Source organism: Chiloscyllium plagiosum, unplaced genomic scaffold, assembly GCF_037043375.1.
Source record: "Chiloscyllium plagiosum isolate Xiang-an unplaced genomic scaffold, Cpla_swu_hap1 HiC_scaffold_7, whole genome shotgun sequence".
Lineage (NCBI taxonomy): Eukaryota > Metazoa > Chordata > Chondrichthyes > Orectolobiformes > Hemiscylliidae > Chiloscyllium > Chiloscyllium plagiosum.
Genome location: NW_028270145.1, coordinates 99,980,788 through 100,005,489, shown reverse-complemented (window position 1 = coordinate 100,005,489; position 24,702 = coordinate 99,980,788). Strand labels below are relative to the sequence as shown.

The 24,702-nt window shown below is 40.7% G+C and overlaps 1 protein-coding gene across 2 annotated transcripts in view; it reads right to left on the bottom strand.

The window, feature by feature from the left end:
* LOC122551779 (contactin-associated protein-like 5) overlaps window positions 1-11,788 on the bottom strand; it is an 888,067-nt gene extending 876,279 nt beyond the window's left edge. Inside the window, exon 1 of one of the 2 annotated variants that reach the window (XM_087989329.1) lies at window positions 11,422-11,788. In XM_087989329.1, coding sequence (XP_087845455.1) covers window positions 11,422-11,506 — 85 coding nt within the window. In that variant the 5' untranslated portion in view covers window positions 11,507-11,788. The remainder of the gene's footprint in view (window positions 1-11,421) is intronic. The other variant, XM_043694242.2, reaches the window with a different exon arrangement.
* Between the last annotated feature and the right edge of the window lie 12,914 nt (window positions 11,789-24,702).

Here is a 24,702-nt window from a genome sequence, read left to right as displayed (position 1 = left end):
CTCAAAGTGAACTCTTCCTTCAGCCAATTTCTGTTATTCGAATCTAGAGATTCTTTTACTCTCTCACATACTCATATTCTATTTGCATGTCATTATCTCAATCCTACCCATTTGTGTGTATCTCTCTCCCTTGTCCAGTTTCTGTGCTTATCTTTTCCTCCAGGGTGGCACAGTGGGTCAGTGGTTTGCACGGCTGCCTCACAGCACCAGGGTCTGGGTTCGATTCCTGCCTCATATGAATGTATGTGTGGAATTTGCACATTCTCCATGTCTCTGTATGGGTTTCCTCGAGGTGTTCTGGTTTCCTCCCATAATCTAAAGATGTGCAGGTCAGGTGAATTGGCCATGCTAAATTGCTAGTTGGGGTAAATATAGGGTAGGGTAATGGGTCTGGTTGGGTAACTCTTTGGAGGGTCGGTGTGGACTTGTTGGGCCGAAGGGCCTGTTTGCACACTGTAGGGAATCTTAACTACCCACTGCATAGTGATTCTCCCTTTGCTTCATCCCGTTATCTCTCACTTCTTACCTGCAGTTTGTGTTGATTTCTCAGGACTCTCTTACTTTCTATTCTATTTTCTTTATGGACGGACCAACAGGGGTCACCACAGCGAGTCTTCTGCATATATGTAGAAATCAGCACCGCAGAAATTAATCATCTATTCAGATAGATTCCAGTCAAAACAAGTAGACTTTGGAACCATATCTTGAACTTTGGACCTCCCCACCTTGCTGTGAGTTCTTTACATTCAAAAACAGCTGTTCAGTCCAACTGAAAACAAATGCAATAATTGCAATCCTCCAACCATGGCCTCTGGCTACATTTTTCAGCTGCTGGTTCTCCTACCTGTGAGCTGGCTGGCTAGTCAACCCGACCAGCTGTCAGGCATGAAACAATTGAACATGAGAAAAACACAACAGCAGAGCTAACCAATTCTGATGTTCTGCTCATGCAACTTGGAACCAGAAAAAACAAGTGTTTTTACCATTTAAACATTGCATACAGATTTGATTTTTATACCGATATATAAATTATCTATATGCTGTACATAGAACCTGGTTACATACTATATACATTAGTGCAGTCATCTCTGTATGAGTGAGAGAAATGGTTCATTGGTCACTCTGCAGCAATTCTTTGAAGTCTTGCTAGATGTCTTTTGACTCAACATCACAGAAACAGAGTGTCAGCTGTCATACACTAACAGAAGCATTGATATCATGGTAGCAGCATTTCACAGCATCCTTCTCCAACTAAACACACATTTTAATTTGCACCTTCTACAGTTGGTGCTAAGAAGGATGAAGAAAAAGAAAGTAAAAGTGGCAGTGAAAGACAGTGAAATCCAAATTATTGACTTACTGAAATTGTATTTTGCCATGTAATTTGGATAAAAATGTCAAATTAATTTGAAACTCACAGCACAATTCTAATGTGTATTTTGCATTGCTCCAAGGCATCAATCAGAAAGATCCAATATGATTGAAGTGCAAATGACAATGGCTGAGGTTTGGGTGTCAACCTTGTAATCTCACATTAATGTGTGGTGCGTTTACTTCCTCACACCTTGACTTTGTGACTGGTACAGTGTAATGTGAACTTCAACACTGTAAAAGGTTCAAAAATAATCCATGAAGATTTTATTGTTTGGCATTGACAAAAAGCATAGTCAGTCTTCAGTGAAAAAAAAGAGTATTTTCTTGTGATGCATCCCAAAATCTAGAGTCTAGAAACTTCTGTTGCCAAAATTAGTGTAATACGACTTAACGACTGGACTTTGTGGCATAAATGGCAAAATAAAACTGGCAGCAAATTCTGAATTCAGTAAAAGTACTGACCAAAGGGAAATCTATAAGCTGTCATCTATACCACAAAATCCAGACATTAAGTCGTATTGCACTAATTTTGGCAACAGCAGTTTCAAGTGATGTTTTGCACCAATAATCTACAGACATAGAGGTCCAAATATTGACAGAGCCGTTTGAGCTATTAGTGATTCTACACTTCCACTATTGAGTTTTTTCATTCCAAACTTCCACACCCTCCTGGCTGCCAGCAATTAGAAATCTTTGAACTAACAAAACATTCATTCTTGTAGTCTTATTATTCAAAATTAACATATTAGGAAAATGTATACGTCCTTGAATGAGGTGTAACAGGGTCTTAGTGACATATTAACTTCACAATTATTACTAAACAGCTTTTGCTGTCACAGAAAGTGTAGTTTAGCATATTAAAAATCAAATTTCTCCAATATTATAAGAAATGTTATATTTAAGAGGAAATACATCTTTAATCATGTATGATGTTTTAGCTTCTGTCTTAACTGTAAGTGGAATTGAATAACTGATTGTGATATACAGAATTTGTTAAATCCTTTCTCGATCTTCTCTACCCCTGTAACTGCCCGACTCCATACTCCAGTTCCTGTACATATGAGAAAACACACAAACACCGTATGAGCATATAAAGTAGGAGCAGGACAAGGCTCTGTAAGATCACAGCTGATTTGTTTCCATTTCAAATTCTACATTCTCATCTACTCCCAACAATCTTTAATTCCCCTTGTCAACAGGAACCTATCTGTTTCTATCTTTGTTACCTATCTATTTAGATTAGATTAGATTAGATTAGATTAGATTACAGTGTGGAAACAGGCCCTTCGGCCCAACAAGTCCACACCGACCCGCCGAAGCGCAACCCACCCATACCCCTACATTTACCCCTTATTACCTAACACTAAGGGCAATTTAGCATGGCCAATTCACCTAACCTGCACATCTTTGGACTGTGGGAGGAAACCGGAGCACCCGGAGGAAACCCACGCAGACACGGGGAGAACGTGCAAACTCCACACAGTCAGTCGCCTGAGTCGGGAATTGAACCCGGGTCTCTGGCGCTGTGAGGCAGCAGTGCTAACCACTGTGCCACCGTGCCGCCAAAGAAGATTAATTGGACTCAGAATGTTAATTCTGTGTCTCTCTCCACAGTTGATGCCAGAGCTGCTGAGTTTGTCCAGCACTTTTTGTTGTTATTCAATAATTTATTCCCCCGTCTTAATAATATTCATGATGTGGAGGTGCCTGTGTTGGAGTGTGGTTGACAAAGTTAAAAATCACATAACACCAGGTTATCATCCAACAGGTTGATTTGAAATACAAGCTTTCGGATCACTGCTAGTTGATGAGGGAGCAGTGCTCCAAAAGCTTGTACTTCCAAATAAACCTGTTAGACTATAACCTGGTCTTGTGTGATTTTTTAACTTTAAAAATATTCAATGACGCTGCCTACATCATCTTCTGAGGCAAGGGGTTCAAAAGGCACACAACCCTCAGAGAGAAATTTTCTCTCCATATCGGTCTTGAAGGTGTGACTGTCAGTTATAAAACAGAGCCACCTAGTTCTGGACTCACCCACATGAACAAACATTCATCCCACATCCACCTTGTCACGGTCATTCAGTATCTTATACACTTCAATCAAGTCACTCCTCAGCCTTCTAAATGCTAGTTGATGCAAACCCAGTTTGTCCAACCTTATAAGTGAACAGACTTATTTCAGGTATTAATCTAGTAAACTTCTAACTGCCTCCAATGTACCAACATTATTTCTTAAGTAAGGAGAATGCACACAGTATTCATGATGTGGTTCTCACCAATCCCTATAGGACTGAAAGTAACATCCTTACTTGCACATTTAATTCCTCTCATCATAAAATAAAGCATCCCATCAGCCTTTTTGATTAGATGCTATATCTGCATACTAAATAGATTTTTTGTGACATGCAATGGAACACCTAAATCCCTTTGCAGCTCAGTAGTCTGCAGTCACTCTCTGTTTAACTAATATCCTACATTTTATTCTTCCCACCAAAGTGAGCAATTTCACATTTTCCCACATGATATTCCCATCTGCAAAGTTTGGCCCACTCACTCAACCCATCCAGATCTGTCTGCAATTTCCTTATGCCTCCAGCCTTATGCCTTGATTTTCCTCATTTATATGTAGACTAAAGTCACCCATGTTTATGTTGTCCCTTTATCAAAACACTAGTATTTGTTATTTGTCTACTTTGTCCAACATTGTAATTTCTGTTAAGTGTTTAGACCATTGTATTAGATCAATCTCACTAGCAACTTCTTTCCCAACCTATTCTACATCTCCAACCAAACTTATTCTATATAGTAATCTACTGAATCAAGGTAATATCTAATTATTGCACAAATGCAAGTTATTATTATCTCACTTGCTATTTTTCTTGGAAGTCATATATGGGACACTCGTGTCAAGCATCATGAAACCAACTGTTTGAACAACAAATAACTGAAAGCAGAGTTGTAGAACATTTAAACCAAGGGGGTGTACTGGTGCAGTTTATTTCTGGCAACAAGAAGTTAATTGTTCTATGGACTAGTGCCCAATATCAATGACTTCAACATTTTTGCTTGCCAATAACTGTGTGATTGGTTCTGAGGTAACTGAAGCTTGAAGCTAGAAACAATTTACAGAGATATGGAGATGTTCAGTTCTTCCCCAGCTCAGGCATGGTCTTAAAAACAGATTTTTTTGGAGAAACTCAGCAGATCTCACAGCATCTGTGAAGGGAAAGTAAAGTTAAAATTTTGGGTCCACTAACCCTTCTACAGAACTGTTTTATTTTCTGATTTTCAGCATCTAGAATACTTTATTATTGTTCAGAATTGGTCTCTCCATTCTCTGCAGTCAAAACTCCAGTGCAAACCTAAAGAAAATTGGTTTACCTTTTCTGCAACAGTTGTGATATGCTATGACTTTTAACTGATATGTCACCTACTTATTACCAGGGAGCCACTCACCTTGCATCTCTCACCAACCAGTGGATGTATCCAGACAAAGATGACTGGAGCAATGTGCTGGCCAGCAGAAGAGTCATAAGGATAATTTCAACACCAGATCCTGGCAAGAAGGACTACTGAATTGCCTTCCAGTTTTCCTCCTTTGTACATAATCTACTTACCCTGTCTGTTTGTCTCCATGAATGTGGTAATGAGGACCTTATAAGGTAATTCAAATTTTAATAATGATGGTCTCTTACTGTTTATCTGTAATAAACAGTAATTTTTGCTCAGTGCAGAAAACTGTTTCCTGCTTTCTATCAATCTGAATTTGGAAAGTCAAGTAAACTATGGACTTTTTCCTCCTTAAAATTATTTAAATTTTGTGCTAATTCCAGGAATAGCAGGGCTTAATTTCTCATTACCTAACATTACCTCAATTAGTAGTAACAATTTCTACAACAATTGTTTTACAGTTCACAAAAGCGCTATCCTTAACATGGTTCAGATGTAGACTGTCCCAACAGAACAGCCCCCTCATTCCCCAATACTGGTGCTGGTGGTTCAACATCCAGAATGTATGTCTTGAAAACCAGTCTGTGAATTGGCACAGATAGGGTGAATAGTCAAAGTCTTTTTTCCCAGGCTATGGGGGCCCAAAACTACAGGGCAAAGGTTTAAGTTGAGAGGGGAAAGATTTAAATGGGACCTGAGGGACAACTTTTTCATGCAGAGGGTGGTGCATGTATGGAATAAGCTGGCAGAGGAAGCGGAGGAGGTGGGTACAATTATATAATTTAAAATGCATCTGACTAGGTACATTAATAGAAATGGTTTAGAGGGATAAATACTGACAAATGGGACTATATCAGTTTAGGATATCTGGTCAATATGGATGAGTTGGACTGAAGGGTCTGTTTCCATGCTGTTTAACTATATGACTCAGGTAATAATCCAGAGATTAGAAACTTTGAGTCTAAGTTTTTACTTTCGTTCTTAGCTCCTTACACTCCTAATACCACCTACGTCTCTGATACTTACATGGACTGATACCATTGAATCCTTACCTTCTCACTTGCAAGTTCCTTTCCAGGCATGAGCAAATATATCAACCTCTGGCATTTAACAGGCCACATAGTCATCTGGGCTCTAGCTCTTTGTTCTGGAAATCCCTCTGACTATATTCCTCCCTACTACTACTACATTCCTTTGTGCACTCCTCACTTGCATAACTTCCTGTACCATGGTGCCATTGTTACTTATCAAACCTGCAGCATCCTGTTCTCATCCAAAAAGAATGAGAGAACCTCAAATCTATTGGACAATTGCAGAGGCTGATATTCCTATCAGCTTGCTCTCTAGATCCCCTTACCTGTTTCACTCACATTTATACCCTGTTGTCTCTGACCACTGACTAAATCAGAAAACCTTATCCGAACAAAGAATCCTGGTATCTTTTAACACTTCCTGATGCATTGCAGTGAAATTAGTTCAGCCTCCTCCTCATAAACTCTGAGACAAAGCTACTTGAACTTTAGCTATCACAGATATGCTTTCCACAGAACCTAACAGAATTTAGGAGCACTCAGGTACTGCAGCTTTGAACATCCACCATTATTTACTGACATTATTCACTAATTTATGTAATTTTATGTATATTTCATTATTTTAGAACAAATTTATTTGCTATATTAAACTTTAAGAGTGGTACAGATCTGAATCACATCAAATATTCAGTAAAAATTAGTTCCTTTCGATAGAACAGGAAGAACCAATTACAATCAACTCAAATGAATCTATCTATGGATCTGGCTGTCTGTTAAGAAGTCATTTTCTCACTTGCTTCCCTTAGTGATACTGACTGCCTGTTAAGGTATCCTTATCACATCAACTCCTCTCGGTGATACTGACTGCCTGACCCAAGGCCATCCCTTCACCCGTTACTCAATGGTTTTGCCCAATGGTTTTGAGCAAAATATATCAGCACAGGCACAGAGGGCTGAAGGGCCTGCTCCATCTTGTTATTTGCTCTTTGTGTAAGTCAGTTTTCAGCCTTCCCTTTTGACTCATCTAACCTTCAGTCATCTGGAGTCTGAGCTCTACAGTTGCATTTTTTAATCTTCTCAATTTTCTTTCTCCACCTCCTCCATTATGATCTTCCTTGACAGCTAACCTCTTTGACCAGTTTCTTGGTAAATTCCCCTGGTTTGACTCCACCATTTAATGTGCTCATTCTTCTGCAGAGCAACTTAGAATGTTCTCCTATTGTAAAATAAGCATTGTTTTCATCAAGTTCAAAATTCTTCTTCATCCTTGTTTATTTAAATCTTCAATTTTCTCCATCATGAAAAATTTCTTGGTCCTATATCGTCCTCTCCATCTTACCCATTACTATGATCTCCATTGTGGACATGGCTGTCTGACAACACATCGTCATCATCTCCTTTTCTAACATACCTTTCTCTCCACTTTTGGCCAAATTTTTTTTTGTTTATTTTCTCCTTTAAAAAGTTCCCTTAAAACCTCCCTTTGGTTCTTTCTTGCAAATTAACCTGGCCACAATCCTACCACTTATAATGTTACTTACGTATATCTCAAACTTACCACTCTCCATGGTCCTGAAACACAGATTTCCATTTTAATTGTGCTCTCTCCAAAAATAATATTGCACTGTTAAATTCACTGTATGACTCTTTGCCCACCCTTTAATGGCATACTGATATGAACACTTGTTCAAACATAATAAATGGAAAATTCATACATGCTCTTTACTTTCCATCAACACCCCCATGTCTTCAGTCTTAATTCAATTAACATTTTCAGGAAGTACTTCAAGTAGACTTAAGAACTAGTGAGTCATTACACTCTGTTTACCTCAAACTCAATCTCTTCATGCAGATCATTCCCATTGCTTTTTTGTATAACCATTGGTTATTGGCTATTTTTGTCCTTCATTTTCTCAATGTACATCTCACCTTCCTCTTTGTCCTGTTCAGGCTCTACTAGTGCCTCTGCCTAACTTAACAATTCTAAACTGTAAGTTTTGTGAATCTCATAATAGCCTCATCCAACACTGATTTTGTGATTCCCTCCTGACTTATAAACACATGCACATATTCAATTCCTCTGACATTCTCCTTATCCCTGAAACAATTTCTCCTCCCCCACTGAAAGCCACTATGCTGTGGTCTTCTGGGACTCTCTCTCTCCAACTCCCTCTCACATCATCCTCTCTTCAAAAACATCCCCTTCAACAATTATCTGTTTCTCTTCCTATACTCTGTTTTGAATTCCCCCTTTCTCAAATTCTTATTATTTCCCCCACGCAACTGAGCCCTTTATTGTAAAAAGCCCAAGTTACCATCCTGAAGATCAGACATTGTGCTCAGAGGGTGAGTTGAACTATAGTGGGTAATATGAAGTGAGATTGACAGGGGCCAGTTGGGCTTAGTGGTCCATTCTATGCAGTAACATTTATGAGTCATGCTAGCTAAGTATAAATCATTGTTTTATGAAACAAAGAATATTTCATGTTGTCTTTTTAGTCTGGAACTCTGACACCGTACTGTCAGTTGTGCAGAAAACCTATGAGGCACAATGTGATGATCATAACATTATTTGAATATGAGTATGAATCTGTATCCAGTGAGCTAACTGTAGTGCACTATGGTCACATTATCTGCCCGTAACCCTCACAACATGATGAGGTTGAAATAGCATCAGTTGTAGTTATTATCCTGAGATACCTTGATTTTAATTGTGCAGATTGATTCAGTTACATGCAACCAGTTTTGCTTTTTAACACCTCCAGGCCAACTTTTAATCATGTCATTAACTTTCTGCACTTAGAAACAAAACCTCCTGCAGAAGGCAAAGTTATGTTTCTGACAATCTAATGTTGTAGCATTGTTTATATTCTCCTATTGGGGCCAATTTCCTTCTCTCTTCTCCCTACTTTCCCTCTTAGATTGCAACCTCACTGTTGAGGTGTTGTTGTAAACCTGACAGATACCTTAATTCAAGCCACCACCCTGCAGGCAAAGGCAAAATACTGCAGACATTGGAAATCTGGAATAGAACAGAAAATGCAAGGAGTACTCAGCAGGTGAGGCAGGATCTGTAAAAAGGAAAAAAAAAAAGTCAGTTAATGCCTGACCTGCTTAGTATTTCCAGCAGTTTCTATTTTTCTTTCAGCTTTCATTGATGTTTGACCCTAAACAGTGATTCCATCAAACATTTAAGAGGACACATCAAAGTGCAGTCTAATCTCTACCCAATATATCCCTACATGGGTTCTTTCAGTAGGAACGGCTGACTACAACCAGGAATGGGAAAAACTACTCATTCTTAGACAGAGAGTGCTTGGCAATCCAACTTTTTTATTAACAGCATACATCCACTGAAGAGGGAAATCTGAAATAGAATCTAAACTCTTTCCATATCAAATTGCAGAGCTATTCATAGTCTTGTGCATGGGGATCGGTTTATTTTCCAAATAGATATTGATAGCTGGAATAATTTTATCACATGTCTACTCTCTTACATCCTCACCTAAGCCCACCCACCTATTTATTTCCTGCACACAAATAAGCATATCCATTTATGCTGAATTAAGTTAAAGTATTGCCCTACCTACACAGTTGTAGATTCATGACTTGAATTCCTGATTTGGTTTAATCATTTCCTAATTGTTATTTCACAGACTTTAAAATTCTCTCTACTTTAGTTGTAACTTAAATGCCATGAATTAAGAAGAGTTATGTTAAAAATGAACGTACAGAAGGAATATGATATTGGATGAATTGATGAAAGCATAGTTAGATAATAATAGAGTTTAAATGACTGCTGGCTTTTTCTGATTTCAGAACAGCCTCAGAATACAATATATTAAATAAATATGCTTCTGTAGCAATTTTAAAAAATGTTAAATCTGACTGCAATTGATATAGTCAGGAATACAATATTGCCACAAACTTGATAAACCTGAAGGCATGCCCAGAATGAAGACTGGAGGAGGTTCCACATTGTTTGGCTTTAGTAGGTTCAAGTGCCTGATGAAAGATCAACTTTCAATTTCTTTTGACACATTTTCAACGTTATGCACAGTTTTGCACAGAAGCAAGCAAGGCAGTATAACGGCAGTCTATGAGTGACCAGCAATCATCCAAGCAAATGAAAAACTAAGAATTTTTCAACTAAGAAATGGCACCAACCCCATGACTAATGAGCCTGCAGTTAGTACTTGCTTTAAAATCATAGTATTCGAAAGAGGCCCCTTGGCCCATTGTGTCTGCACTGACTTTTGTGATATTCTCAGGATCATAGAGAACCTTTTGATATGCCAATATTTTCTTATGCATATCTTAAGCAGACGGCGAGACAGTCTGAGTTATGGTGTCAATCGGTAACTTAACTCCATGCATCTCTGCCCTTCACATGTAGGGTGGCACAGTGGCTAGCACTGCTGCCTCACAGCACCAGCGTCCTAGGTTCGATTCCAGCCTTGGGCGACTGTGTGGAATTTGCACGTCCCCCCCCATGGGTTTGCTCCGGTTTCCTCCCACATTCTAAAGATGTGCAGGCCAGGTGAATTGGCCATACTAAATTGCCAGTTGGGGTAAATATAGGGTAGGGTAATGGGTCTGGTTGGGGAACTCTTCGGAGGGTCGGTGTGGACTTGTTGGCCCGAAGGGCCTGTTGCTACACTGCAGGGAAGCTAATCATAAACACACATACGACATTTATATTAAGGCAGTATGTATCAAGGATATCTTTTTCCATTCTGCAAGTGAATGAATAGAGCTCTCCGGGCCTCATTTAATGAAACTTACTGAGGATTGTTCAAATCGGGTTAGAAGTAATTTCGTAATATTTGTTCAGCCTTTTAAGTGACGAGAAGCACTTTCCCTGCCGATTAAAGTTAGAACATTATCGCGTCGTGTTAAAAATGTTTTTTTGCCAATAGTAACAATGTTTGTAACAAAGATCATATATAACAGCATAAGTATGTTTTGGGATCAGCCAGTATATACAGCACCTGACTTAAAGCCTACACACAGCGATGTTGCTAACTAGCTTCCGTGTGCCCGAAGCACCTTTGAGACAGAAGCATCAACTATTCTAATGAGTGGCTGTCAAAGTCCAATTCTATTCCCAAACACTGATCTGGTTCCAGATCCAGAGACAAGAGTATTGAGGTTATGTTGCATAACCTACATGTAAAGGTAACAATAAAGCTAAACTTGTAGCAAATGGGTAGGATTTGCTCAATAAAAACTTACCGACTCTGGATACATTATTTTCGGCATTCTAGGCTACAGACTTGAGCAAACTAGGTTGTAAAGTACTTTGCATCTATGTCGAGTGTCACTGGTCTATTCAGGTTGCAGTAGTGCGTGTCTTAAATTCACATTATCATATTAAAAATAGAATGACCACTGCAGTACGATAGGAATAGTTCTCGGGGCATTACCTAAGGAAGCCCTATCAGTCAGTTGTTAAAAATGAATACTTACTCTCTACCAATTCTTCTGCAAATGCACTTTCTTAATCCTCCCTCCCCCACACCCGTCTTTTCTCAATAATAGTAAAGGGGAATTGTTTACTTACAAGAGTGGGCTGTTGTCAAGAAGATGCAGAGGCTGATGAAGGAGAGGGAAAAGGAGACGCGTTTGCTACCGGCGTCCGAGTCCATTTTTTGTGTGTGTGGAAGCAATTAGATCTTTCAGAGGGCCGAGCTCAAAACTGGTGCTCTCTCGCTGCACTTTTCACCACGTCAATGCACATTCTGCTGTGACTCTGTCTCGCTCTCTCCTTTCCCTATTGCCTGCTCCTCCTTCCCTCCGCTTTTAAACCAGCCGTTCCCGCACTCTCGCTGCCGCACAACACGTTTTCCTGCGTCCGGCTATTTTTGCACTGGGAAATCCAGACGTAAGAACGGAGGAGTCGAGATGTGTGTATGTGTGTGTGTGTGAGAGGGAGAGGGACTGGGAGAGGGAAGGAGCCGCGCTCCGAATTGGTGGACCGAGCTCACAGGGAGGTGCTGCACAGCGGCTCGTTCCTTCTTGCCAGTTCACAAAGATTGACTGCAATTTATATAATATGTCTGGTAGCATTTATTCACTTTCACAATCATGTGTGGAAGGGGTGGCTCTACATAAACGCTGCTTTCTGCTCACATCCTAACCCACTTTCCTTCACCCAGCGCCGAGCAACCCGAGGAAAGTCAAAACGTGATTTACACTTGTCTGTCTGTCTATTTCCGCAACCGCACCGCGCTCTTGCTAATAAATGTGACTGTTAGTTCGATCAATATAGAATGTTGTTACTGTTGTTGCTCCTTCCGGAGGTGTTCTGAGTGTGGAGAGGGGATGTTGGGGACGTACCAACGCTCGTTGCAACTGTTCCTTTTAACAACATTTCACAATGCGATGCTTTTTTTAAAAAAAAACTTTATTTCGAAAAACAGAAGTTCCATTCCGCAGCATTTCAATGATTGCAAACATTTCGTCTGAACATACCATAATACTTCTCAGCACCAACCTGGAAAATAATAGCAATGAGAATGACAATCTTGCTACGATATGTATTGCAAAAGTCAATCTCCGTCGCCTCAGCAAAGTGTTTTGATTTTTTTTGTGTTGTTGTTGTTGAATCTCTGTTTGTAGTCGGTTCGGTTTTGGTTATTCAGCGTTTTTGTTGTTTCCCCTCACATCAATTCCCCCCCCCCCCCCCGCCAAGAAAACATAATTGTCCATCCAGTCATAATAGACATAAACGAGACTGACTAAGACACAGCAAGCTGGTTACACTGGATCCGTCCGGTCTACTCCTCTGAATCAGCGCAAGTGTTAAAACCTCCCTCCTCACCATCCTCTTCCCAACTACTTCCCCCTACCCCTAAACACACACACACACACACACACATGAACATACACATACACACGAACACACACACACGAACACACACACCCACACTCACACACACACACATGAACACGAACACACACACACCGAACACACACACACACACGAACACACACACGAACACACACACGAACACACGAACACACACACCAAACACACACAAACACACACGAACACACACACGAACACACACACACATGAGAACACACACACGAACACACACACACACACACACACGAACACACACACACGAACACACAAACACACACACACACTCACATACATACACACACACACGAACACACACACGAACACACACCTCTTGTCAGTCCCTCTGTAAAAATAAGCATCCTCTAGTTGTTTAAATGCACTTGCAGTCAGTCCCTTTTCTCTCCGACCAGATTGTTGGTTGTTGACGTCTTTGCTGTCTATTTTTCACAGAAAGCTGGAGAGCCTTAATCACTGAAGTTGTACATTTACTTTTTTTTTAAATTAAGACATCATGGAGTAGAAACGTTTGAAAAGAAACAGGAGCAGGCTATTTGGCCCTTCAATCCTAGTCTGCCATTCAATTATATCACAGCTGATTATCCTTCTCAGTATTCTGTTCTCATTTTCATGCCATACCCTTTGATCCCTTTAACCCTAAAAACTATACCTACATCCTTTTTGAAGACATTCAGTGTTTTGGCCTCAACTGGGTGTTGGGTGAAAGCATGATTATGGCATTGAGATAAAGGATCAGCCATGATCATAGAGTTAGAGAGCTATATAGCATGAAAATAGACCTTTCAGTCCAACACGCCTGAAACTGATCTAGTCCTGTTTACAATCATAGAGCTGAATACCATGGAAACAAACCCTTCAGTCCAACTTGTCCCTATGACCTGATATCCTAAACTAATCTAGTCCCATTTGTCAGCATCTGGCCCATATCCCTCTAAACCCTTCCTGTTCATGTGCCCACCCAGATCCCTTTTAAATGTTGTAATTGTACATGCACCTCAAACACTTCCTCTGGCAGTTGGTTCCATACACGCACCACCCTCTGCTTGAAAAAGTTGCCACTTAGGTCCCTTTTAAATCTTTCCCCTCTCACCTTAAACCTATGCTGTCAAGTTTTGGAGTCCTCTACCTCAGGAGAAAAAAAACTTGGCTATTCATTTTATCCATACCCCTCATGATTTTATAAACCTCTATAAGGTCACCACTCAGCCTCCGATGATCCAAGGAAAAAGCCCCAGCATATTCAGCCTCTCCCTTGATCTCAAACCCTCCAATCCCAACGCATCTTTGTAAGTCTTTTCTGAACCCTTTCAAGTGTAACATTATCTTTCCTATTAGCAAGGATGCAGAATTGAACACGGTATTCCCAAAGTGACCTTACCAATATCCTGTATGTCCTTATTCTTACACTTGATGCACTGACCAATGAAGGTGAGCATTCAAAAGGCATTCAAAACACCTTGTCTACCTATGACTCACTTTCAAAGAACAATGCACCCGCACCCGCACCCTATGGTCTCTTTGTTCAGCAACACTTGCCAGCACCATACCATGAAGTGTATCAGACCTACTCTTGTTTGCCTTACTAAAATTCAACACCTCACATTTATCTAAATTCAACTCCATCTGTGACTCGTCATCGCATCGGCCCATCTGAACAAGATCATGTTGTACTCTAAGATGACCTTCTTTACTGTCCATCACCAATTTTGGTGTCATCTGCAAACTTACTAGCCACTCCTCTTCTAAATCATTTATATAAGTGATGAAAAACAGTGGACCCAGCATTAACATTTGAGACACACCTCTGGTCACAGGCCTCCAGTCCAAAAAAAAACCTCTCACCACCACCCTCTGTCTCCTATCTTCAAGCTAATTTTGTGTCTAATTGCCTAGCTCCCCTGTGACTCCATGTGATCTAAATATGCTGACCAGTCTACCATGCAGAACCTTGTCGAATACCTTGCTGAAGTCCATATAGACAACATCTATTGCTCTGTCTCCGTCAATCTTCTTCATCACTTCTTCAAAAAACTCAATCAGGTTAGTAAGAAATAATTTCCAAAGCACAAAGCCATGTTGACTATCTCTAATCAGTCCTTGCCTTTCCAAATGCATGTAAATCCTGTCCCTTAGAATTCCTTCCAACAACTTGCCCACCACTGATGTCAGGGTCACCGGTCTATAATTCCTTGGCTTTTCCTTACCACTTTTTAAAAATAATGGCAACAAGTTAGCCACACTTCTGTCTTCTGGCACATCACCTGTGTCTGTTGATGATCCAAATATCTCAGCAAGGGTCCCAACAATTTCTTTCCTAGCTTCCCACAAAGTTCTGATCAGGTCCCAGGGATTTATCTATATTTATGCAGTTTAAGACCTCCAACACTCCTCTTCTGTAAAATTGACACTTTAGCTTCCATGTCCTTTTCCACAGTTAATAGTGACATAAAGTATTTGTTTCTTATTTCACACAGCTTCCGTGTTTCCACTATGGTGATAATATAGCTTTAAGATGTGTATTTGGTTTTTATTTTTATGAAGAATGGTTGAGACAGAGGTACTCAGCAGCCTGCTTCAAAACTCATACAGTAAATAGCTTTTAAAGCCTTGGGGTTCTTTTTAAAATTCCAAACAGTAGAAGCAGTCTGAATGGGTGGGGTCAAGCTCCCACAGAGCAAGGAATTTCAGTTTTAGTTTTTCAGGAGCAGTTGTTGGGGTCTTGAAATTGGGTTTCCTGATACTTGCTGTCTCAGAATTCTCTGTTGATGCGTTTTTTTTCCCCTGCTGGACTGGAGAATTGCATGTGAAACAATCTATTTTACTGAGCTTGCCTTTGCCAAGGGTGTGTTTGTAGGATGTTATTACATTGGAACAGTCACTGTTCAGTATTTAAATAATCCACTATTCTGATAAATTTTCCAATAGAGTTAATTTGTTCCAATTTCTTCTTTCTTTTATTGCATTTTAACTATTCATAAAGTGTGTTTTGCTTCAAGGCTGGTAGTTTGACCAATCAAATTGCAATCAGAGTGCAATGGCTGGGATTTGGACAAAACACGTAAACCACGCTCAGTGTTCTGAAAAAAAAGTCCGAATCATCACAAATCCTCAACTCTCCATTATCTCAATATATAGTCATAGATTCATAAAGGAATTTAGCATGGAAGCCGGCCCTTTGGCCCAACTTGTCTATGCCAAACAGTTTTCACAATTAATCTAGTCCCATTTGCCTGCATTTGGTCCATATCCTTTCATCCCTTTCTCATCCATGTACCTGTCCAAACGTATCTTAAATGGCAAAATTGTACTTGCCTCCACCAGCTCATTCCAGATACTCACCACCCTGTGTGTGAAAAAAAATTGGCCTTCTGGACCCTTTGTATCTCTCCCCTCTCACCTTCAATCCATGACCTCTAGTTTCAGACTGTCCTACCATGGAGAATAGCTATTGGCTATCTATCTTATCTCTGCCTCTCATAGACCTCTATAAGGTCACCTCAGTCAGCAGTGCTCCGGGGGAAAAAAAGTCTTGTCTCTCCATTGATGTTGTCAGATTTATTGAGCGTTTCCAGTACTTGCTGTTTTTATTTCATAAACACATGGCCACCTCATTTGTTTATATAACAAGTCACAGCAGTTTAAAACAATTTGCATCTACATAGCTTTTCGAGCTTAACTTTTATAAATAATTAATAAGTCCTAAGGGAAATTAACAAACAAACATGCTCACAAACAGCATAAAGATGTACTAGTGATTGATGACCAAGTGTTTTGTTAAAAAAACAGAGTTTTTGGAAACAACTTAAAATAACAGACTTGGATTGATGTGGCATCTTACATGACCTGTAACATCTCCAAGCACCTTAAGATCAATGAAGTAATGTGCATCAAATGTGCAACAAAGATTCACTGGACTAAGTGATGGCAAGATTGCCTTCTGAGGAGAGATTGAAGAGATTGAGCCTGTATTCTCTTGAGTTCAGAAACATGAGAGAAGTCTTAACTGAAGCATGCAAAATGTTCACAGAAATTGATAGGGTATAGGCAGAAAGGGTGTTTCCCCTGGTTTGGATGTTGAGAGCCAAAGGTCGCAGTCTCAAAATTGTCATATGTCATTTCAAGGCTGAGATGAGTTTCTCCACTCAGAGAATAGAGGATCTTAAGGGCTTTCTACTCTAGAAGGCTCTGCAATGGCTAAATATGTTCCATACAGAGATCAATTGGTTTCTGCATACTCACGGGGGATAATGCAGAAAATAGCATTAGGTTGAAGATCAGCATCATCTAGTTGAATGGTACAACAGATTCAATGAGCAAAATGGACTCAGCTTGCTTTAATGTCTTTTGCATCTATGGAGGAATTGCAGTGGCCAGTTTGCATATAATTACAAATAATGTGATAATGATCAGATCAGAATGTTTTTGTGATGTTGAATAGCCAGGACACTGAGATCGAATCCCTGCTCTTCATTGGAATAGTGTCATGAGGCAGAAATTTCCTGTCCCTTATTTACAGATATAATATTCCCCCAGTGGCTTTCCCGCCCCACATGGACACGCTTCACCATGTAATTTTATATGGGGGTAGGAGGGGAGGGGGAGGTGGGAGACTGATGGTGGTCTTTCCAACTTTGCCTTAATTTTGAGGCTGGCAGGAGAAAGAGGTGGGTGGATGTTTAGCTCAGGTCTTTGGCAGGAAGTTTGAAGTTTCCCTTTAAGATTCCCCTTTTCCTATCTGGTATCCCTCCTGAAGATGTGTCATCCATGGGTGTTTCCACCATTCTCCCATATCTAAATTCCTGGGTGTCAACATTTCCCCCCCCCCTGCTCCCCCCCCCATCTCCACCACCCCCCACACTAACAGACCCTCCCTCACTTTCCACGTCTGGAACACTAAGATTTAGAACTTGTGTAATATTTGTTTTCCCCACACTCGTACTGCTGTTGATGGGAATACAGAGCTGCTAGGTAATTAGTTGGCCGGAATCTACCTGAGGCAACCCTTCAGTTGGAGTGAGGGGACATAATTCCTGTCTTTAGCCAATTATCGTTCTCCAGAGTGAAGCAATGCCTGTTGAAATCAGCAGTGATTGCTCAGTACAACACTAGATATGCCAGAGTGATGCAGGATTGATGGAATATGTGAAAATGGCCAATTATTTCTGAGGCCCAATGCATCTGTTACAAAAAGACCATTGAAGCCTGGCAAACGGCCAAGCTGCAGAGCTGTGCCATTTACAGCAAAACAATCTGTGTGACCTTGTACAGCTGGCCAGTACACGGGGAATAATGGACAACAGCAGCTACATTTGGCGAGAACCAAAGTTGAGAGGACTGCATTTGGATTGAAAGATTCATTTTCTTATCGTTATTTCTACATTAGCTGCACTTCTAGTTTTTTTTTCTTGGAATCCTTTTCGTTTAGATGGAGGATTTCAAGACTAGGGGACATTTTTTAAGGAGAGAGATTTTAAAAAAGACATGAGGGGCAAATTCTTTACACAGAGGGCAGTTCGCCTGTGCAATGAACTTCCTGAGGAAGTGCTGGATGTGGGCACAGTTACGATGTTTAAAATATCCTTAGATAAGTACATGAATAGAAAAGGATTGGTGGGATGTGGACCAGGACCAGGCGGGTGGGACTAGTTTAGTTTGGGATTATGTTCAGCATGAACTGGTTGGAACAAAGGGTCTGTTTCCATTCCGAATGACTGTATGTGTTTGTGAGGACTTCCAAAGGTTCAAGGTGTGTATATGCAGCCCATTTTCTTTTTTTTTTAACAGATATTTTTAATGATAAAGAGATTTTTAAAAATTTCATTAAACCAGAAACAATACAAATCAAATCAATAAGAAAAGGACAGAACTACACTCATATACATATACATATACATAAATAAATGGCTCAGAATGAGGAAACAATAACTCTCGGTCGTCAAGAGCATTAATTTGCACATTTTCATATATTCATAATTCATAATTCTTCCTGTCATTGTTTAATGAATGGCTATATAAAAGTCTTTCTTAGTGTGTTAGGTGAGTCTATGTCCAGGTAATCCAAAAAGGGCTGCCCATGTCTTATAAAAGTTCTCAGTGTTTTGGTGTACCATATTGTAAGAAAATCCAGAGGAATATGCTCCATGACTAACTTACACCAACCCAACAGACCCGGGGCGGGGAGGGGTTCAGACACCCAACATAGCAAAATGTTTTTCCTTGCGCAGAAAGCAAGGATATTGAGAAGTTTATTTTCTTATGTGCATCTAAAGGAAGTACACTGGGAGGCCCAGGATAAGAGAGACCATGTTCATCTCCATTTTGTCCCCAAGATCCTCTCTATTTCACCTACCACAGTGCTCTAGTATGTTCGGAACCTGTGGCAGGACCAAAGGCAATGAGTGAGAGTACCCCTACTCGTTGTGCATTTGGGACATGTTGAGGATACTCTTACTTTGAATTTTGAAAGGCGATCTAGGGCCATATAGACACTGTGGAGAATTTTCAACTGTTACAAATTAAGATCTTTCTTGCATTTTTCCAAATATTATCCCATGTCTCAGAAGACATCTCAACTCCTAGCTCTCTTTTCCTGACCTTATAAAGCTGCTTGGTCTCTTCCAAGGGACCACCTCCAACAGGTAATCGAGTGCTGACAGAGCGTGTGTTCTTAGCGCTAAGCACCCTCTTCTCTGTGTCAGATCTATAATGATTGGTTAAAAGTGTAGTTGGTTTTTGGATGAAATCTCTGATTTGGAAAAATCGAAAGATGTCTCTGCTAGGTAGTTTGTACTTCTGAGTTAATCGATCAAAGGCCATCATTGTTTGCCCTCAAATAAGTCACCCAGGCAACACACTCCTAGCTTTCCAGAGATTAAACCCAGAATTTATTGTCCCTGTTTGGAAGCCTGGTGGCTTATGCCCGAAACATCGATTCTCCTGTTCCCTGGATGCTGCCTGACCTGCTGCGCTTTTCCAGCAACACACTTTCAGCTCTGATCTCCAGCATCTGCAGACCTCACTTTCTCCACCATGCCAATTATAGGAGTAAGAAATAACGTTTTGGTTACATTGCTCTTCATGCTTTAATGATATTAATATTTAAAGGATTATGGCAATATTCCTTAACTGTCCTTATTTTGCCCAGGAACAGCAGACTAATGAGGGGGCACTTTGCCTCAGAAGTTCTGATGTCCAGCTATATTGAAGCAGAGTCCTCGCAAGTCCAGTCACTCACATAAGATAAGAGAGAGCGTAATTGGTAGTTTGTAATATCCGGGAAGTCTACTCCCCCCAGTCTGTGGGTAGTTGTAATTTGGTTAGTTTGATAAGGGGTCATTCATGTTGCCAGATGAAAGAGCTAAGTCAGCTATTCAGTCTCCTGAATGTCTTTCTTGTGAAGACTAAAGGAAGCATTTGAATCAGATATAATAGGCAAGGGAGAACATTCATCTTAATAATGGCTATCCGGCCCAGCCAGGATATTGGAAATGCCTGCCCCGACCCATCTTCAGAGGTCTTGTTTGATTTTGTCAAATGAGTGGGTAAAGTTAGCTTTAAATATCTGATCAAAGATGGGAGTGATAAATATACCTAGGAAATCTCCCATGACCACTTAAAAGGAAATCAAGGTCCATCTTCAAAGTCAAGCATTTTTTGGAGACCTCCCCCCCCCCACCTCCACCCCCCCCCACCCCCCCACTCCACCCCCCACCCCCCCACTCCACCCCCCACCCCCACCCCACAACCTTAGGCATGGCCTCCAATTTAGCAAAATTGATTTTGTAGTCTGAATAGACACCAAACAAATTGATACATAGTTTCAGATGAGATACCAAACCTGCTGGGTTTGACAGAAAAATAAGGACATCATCCATGTGCAGTGTAATCTTGTGTGACTTTACTCCCATTTCTGGGGCAGATATGTTGGGGTCCCTACGAATGGCCTCTGCCAATGGCTCAATCACCAATGTGAAAGCAATGGCGAGAGGGGACAGTCCTGTCAACTGCCCCTAAGTACATTGAAATTACTTGATCCAACACCCTTGCTGAGAATCACAGCCAGAGGGTCACTATAAAGGACCATTATCCACTTGACAAAAGTTTCATCAAAGCCAAATCATTCTGGAGTATCAAAGAGGTACAGCCACTTATCCTGATCGAATACCTTCTCTGTATATAGAGAGATCACTAATCCCCGTACAGCTTGTTGTTGGCATGCTTGGATCATATTGAGCAATCTCCTAACATTGTTGGAAGTTCTGCGGCCCTTTATAAAGCTGTCTAGTCCTCTTTGATAATGGAGAGCAGCACAGTTCCAGCCTTAGTGCAAGGGTCTTAGGTAGGATTTTAAAATTGACACTTAAAAGTGAGATGGGCCTGTAGGAGACACAGTCCTCTGGGGTCTTCCTTATCTTAAGAATAAGAGAGATATTAGCCTCCCTTAAGGATGATGACTGTACAAGTAATTAAACATGTTGAGCATTGGCCCTGACAGTATAAATTCTTTATGAAATTCACTAGTAAGTCCATCAGGATTAGTAAGTCCATCTGAAGCTGCTTCACAGCCTCCTGCACTTCCTGCACTGATAATTGGGCGTTAAGGAAAGATGTTTGTTCGAGGGTTACACCTGAAAGATCCAGGTCCTTAAAAAAAGACTCCATCCTAACCCGCCCATTCTCACCATATTCAGGTTGGTATAATTCAGAATAAAATCTCTAAAGTGCAGTGTTTATCTTTTTAGAGTCACAGGTAAGAGATCCTGTTCCTTCCCCGATCAAGCCATGGCTTGGGGGACATTTCTTTTCCTGGCAAGATATGCTAAGTATTTGCCTGATTTATTGCCATGCTCAAACAACTTTTGTTTTGCAAAAGTAAGTTCCTTCTTGGCTGTCTGTGTAAGCATGGAGTTCAGCGTAAACCAAAGCACTGTGACCCTCTGTAACTTATCCACAGAGGGCCTATTAAAGTATGCTGTCTTGGCTGCACTCAGCCATATTTCAAGCAAGCACTACTGCTCTTCCTTCTGCTGTTTCTTACTGGCAGAGTAGGAATTAATTATTCCCGGGGTTATTTTTAGTGATTTCCCAAAGAATGGACAGGTTGCTGCCCGAGTCTGAGTTACTGGCTAGGAAAGCTCTGAATTCATTGGAAAAATACTCAGTGAACTTACTATCTCTAAGAATGAGGGAACCATTTGCCAGTGTCCTGAACCTGTTACATTGCCCTTAATCTTAACCAATAAGTATACATCTGCATGATCAGAGATGTTAATATTCCCAAATGTGCAGGATGCCACCAAATCCAGGGTCCTGCAGGGGTTAGGAAGAACTCAATCTTGGTGTGGTACCTGTGTGTGGGTTGCAGAAGAACGTAAAATCCCTGCCTGTGAGATGGAGGTGCCTCCAAACATCCACCAGCCCTAGTTCTACACGCAGATCCACAATTGTTTAGATTGGAAAAATTGGGAGCCTTTGGGCACTCTGTCTACCGTGGAGTCCATAAGATAGTTAAAATCCCCTCAAGGTAATGTGTCAGGATGTCAGATTAATGAGGTTGGAAAATACATCCAGCAGGAATTTAAAGGGGTGGGCCAGGGTACAGTAAACATTTAAAATACCGTATTATTTTCCGTATATATAGGCTTTGAGAATTATAAATTTCCCACACATGTCTTTAATACAATCCAGTAAATTAAATGGGAGATTCTTCCTCACAAGCATGACCACTCCCCTACTCCTAGTGTTGAAAGATGAGCAATAACACTCTGTAGAGACATTTGGATTCCAGAGAGGAAGAACTCTAATCATAAATCACTGAGCCTCACTGAAAGTAAATCCACAGAACACTAAAATTACAAAGGCTAAAACAACTACTACAATTACCAAACCTTCAAAACATAGAAAGCCATTTGCAACAGGAACCAAAAAACAAAACAAAATACAAAGTGCCAATGGCGCTGAATAGGGAAGCTGACCGTCCCCGACCACCACCCACCCCATCACCACCTCACCCCACCACCCCACCCAAAGGGAATACCTACACATCCTAAAACCCTGTCTTCTGCCCCGTTGACAATATGTCAACCAGGACAGTTGAATACAAAAACTGCCCTTAGATAAGCATCTAGCCATTGCAAATACCTTCCTTACTCTTTCTAGCTAGAGTCACAGACACAAGCAAAAAGAAAAATGACGTTGGAGTTAACAAAGGAGTGAAAAGTGAGTACTCTACCCATCCCCAAGTACAATTTAATGCTGTTTAGTACCACAGAATTGAAAAAAAACGAACAAGATTTTCTTTAAAACAAAGATTATTGTCTGTGTCCATTACATCATCCAGGCTAATTTAACATATCCACAAGAGTTTTTGCTTTCTCTGGAGAGTCGAATGAATGTCTGGATACATTGAATGTAAACCAAAGCAGTGCTGGGTACCTGAAAGAGTATTGGATCCTGTGTTCTCTTAATCTTCTCTTAATATCATCGTAAAAGTTTCTTTTTGGGACCACCACCACTGAGCTGTCCTGAAAAAAAATGACCCTGGATCCCTCATGAACTAAAGCCTTCAGATCTTTTCCCTGGGTTCTAGAGACTTCCATGATTTATTTTTTGTCCCTGTAGCTGTGAAACAACATGATATCAGGGCGAGAGAGCTGGTCTGTACCTGACCTTTGCACCATAACCCGGTGAGCTCTTTCAATTTCAACTTTCACCCGCTCCATATCGACTTCTAATTTGTGGAATCACTGCAGCCAGTTCTTGAAAAGGTTCACTGGCTGAGACCTTCCATCCCCTCTGATTGACTGATGATACAAACGTTTTTCCTCCTGACCCTATTCTCAAAATGGGGGAGATACTAAATGAGTATTTTGCATCAGTATTTACTGTGGAAAAGGAGATGGAAGATATAGAAAGTAAGGAAATAGATGCTGACACTTTGCAAAATGTCCATATTACAGAGGAGGAAGTGAGGGATGTCTTGAAACGCATAAAGGTGGATAAATCCCTCGGACCTGATCAGGTGTACCCAAGAACTCTGTGGGAAGCTAGGGAAATGACTGCTGGGCCTCTTGCTGAGGTATTTGTATCATCAATAGTCACAGGTGAGGTGCCGGAAGACTGAGGTTGGCTAACATGGTGCCACTCTTTAAGAAGGGTAGTAAGGAGAAGCTAGGGAACTATAGACTGGTGAGCCTGACGTTGGTGGTGGCAAGTTGTTGGAGGGAATCCTGAGGGACAGGATGTACATGTATTTGGAAAGACAAGGACTGATTAAGGATAGTCAGCATGGCTTTATGCGTGGGAAATCATGTCTCACAAACCTAATTGAGTTTTTTGAGGAAGTAACAAAGAGGATTGATGAGGGCAGAGTGGTAGATGTGATCTATATGGACTTCAGTAAGGCGTTCAACAAGGTTCCCATGGGAGACTGGTTAGCAAGGTTAGATCTCACGAAATACAGGTAGAACTAGCCATTTGGATACAGAACTGGCAAAAAGGTAGAAGACAGAGGGTGGTAGTGGAGGGTTGTTTTTCAGACTGGAGGCCTGTGACCAGTGGAGTGCCACAAAGATCGGTGCTGGAGCCTCTATTTTTTGTCATTTACATAAATGATTTGGATGTGAGCATAAGAGGTACAGTTAGTAAGTTTGCAGATGATACCAAAATTGGGGGTGTAGTGGACAGTGAAGAAGGTTACCTTAGATTACAACAGGATCTTGATCAGATGGGCCAATGGGCCGAGAAGTGGCAGATGGAGTTTAATTCAGATAAATGTGAGGTGCTGTTTGGGAAAGCAAATCTTAGCAGGACTTATACACTTAATGGTAATGTCCTAGACAGTGTTGCTGAACGAAGAGACCTTGGAGTGCAAGTTCATAGCTCCTTGAAAGTGGATTTGCAAATAGATAGGATAGTGAAGAAGGCATTTGGTGTGCTTTCTTTTATTGGTCAGAG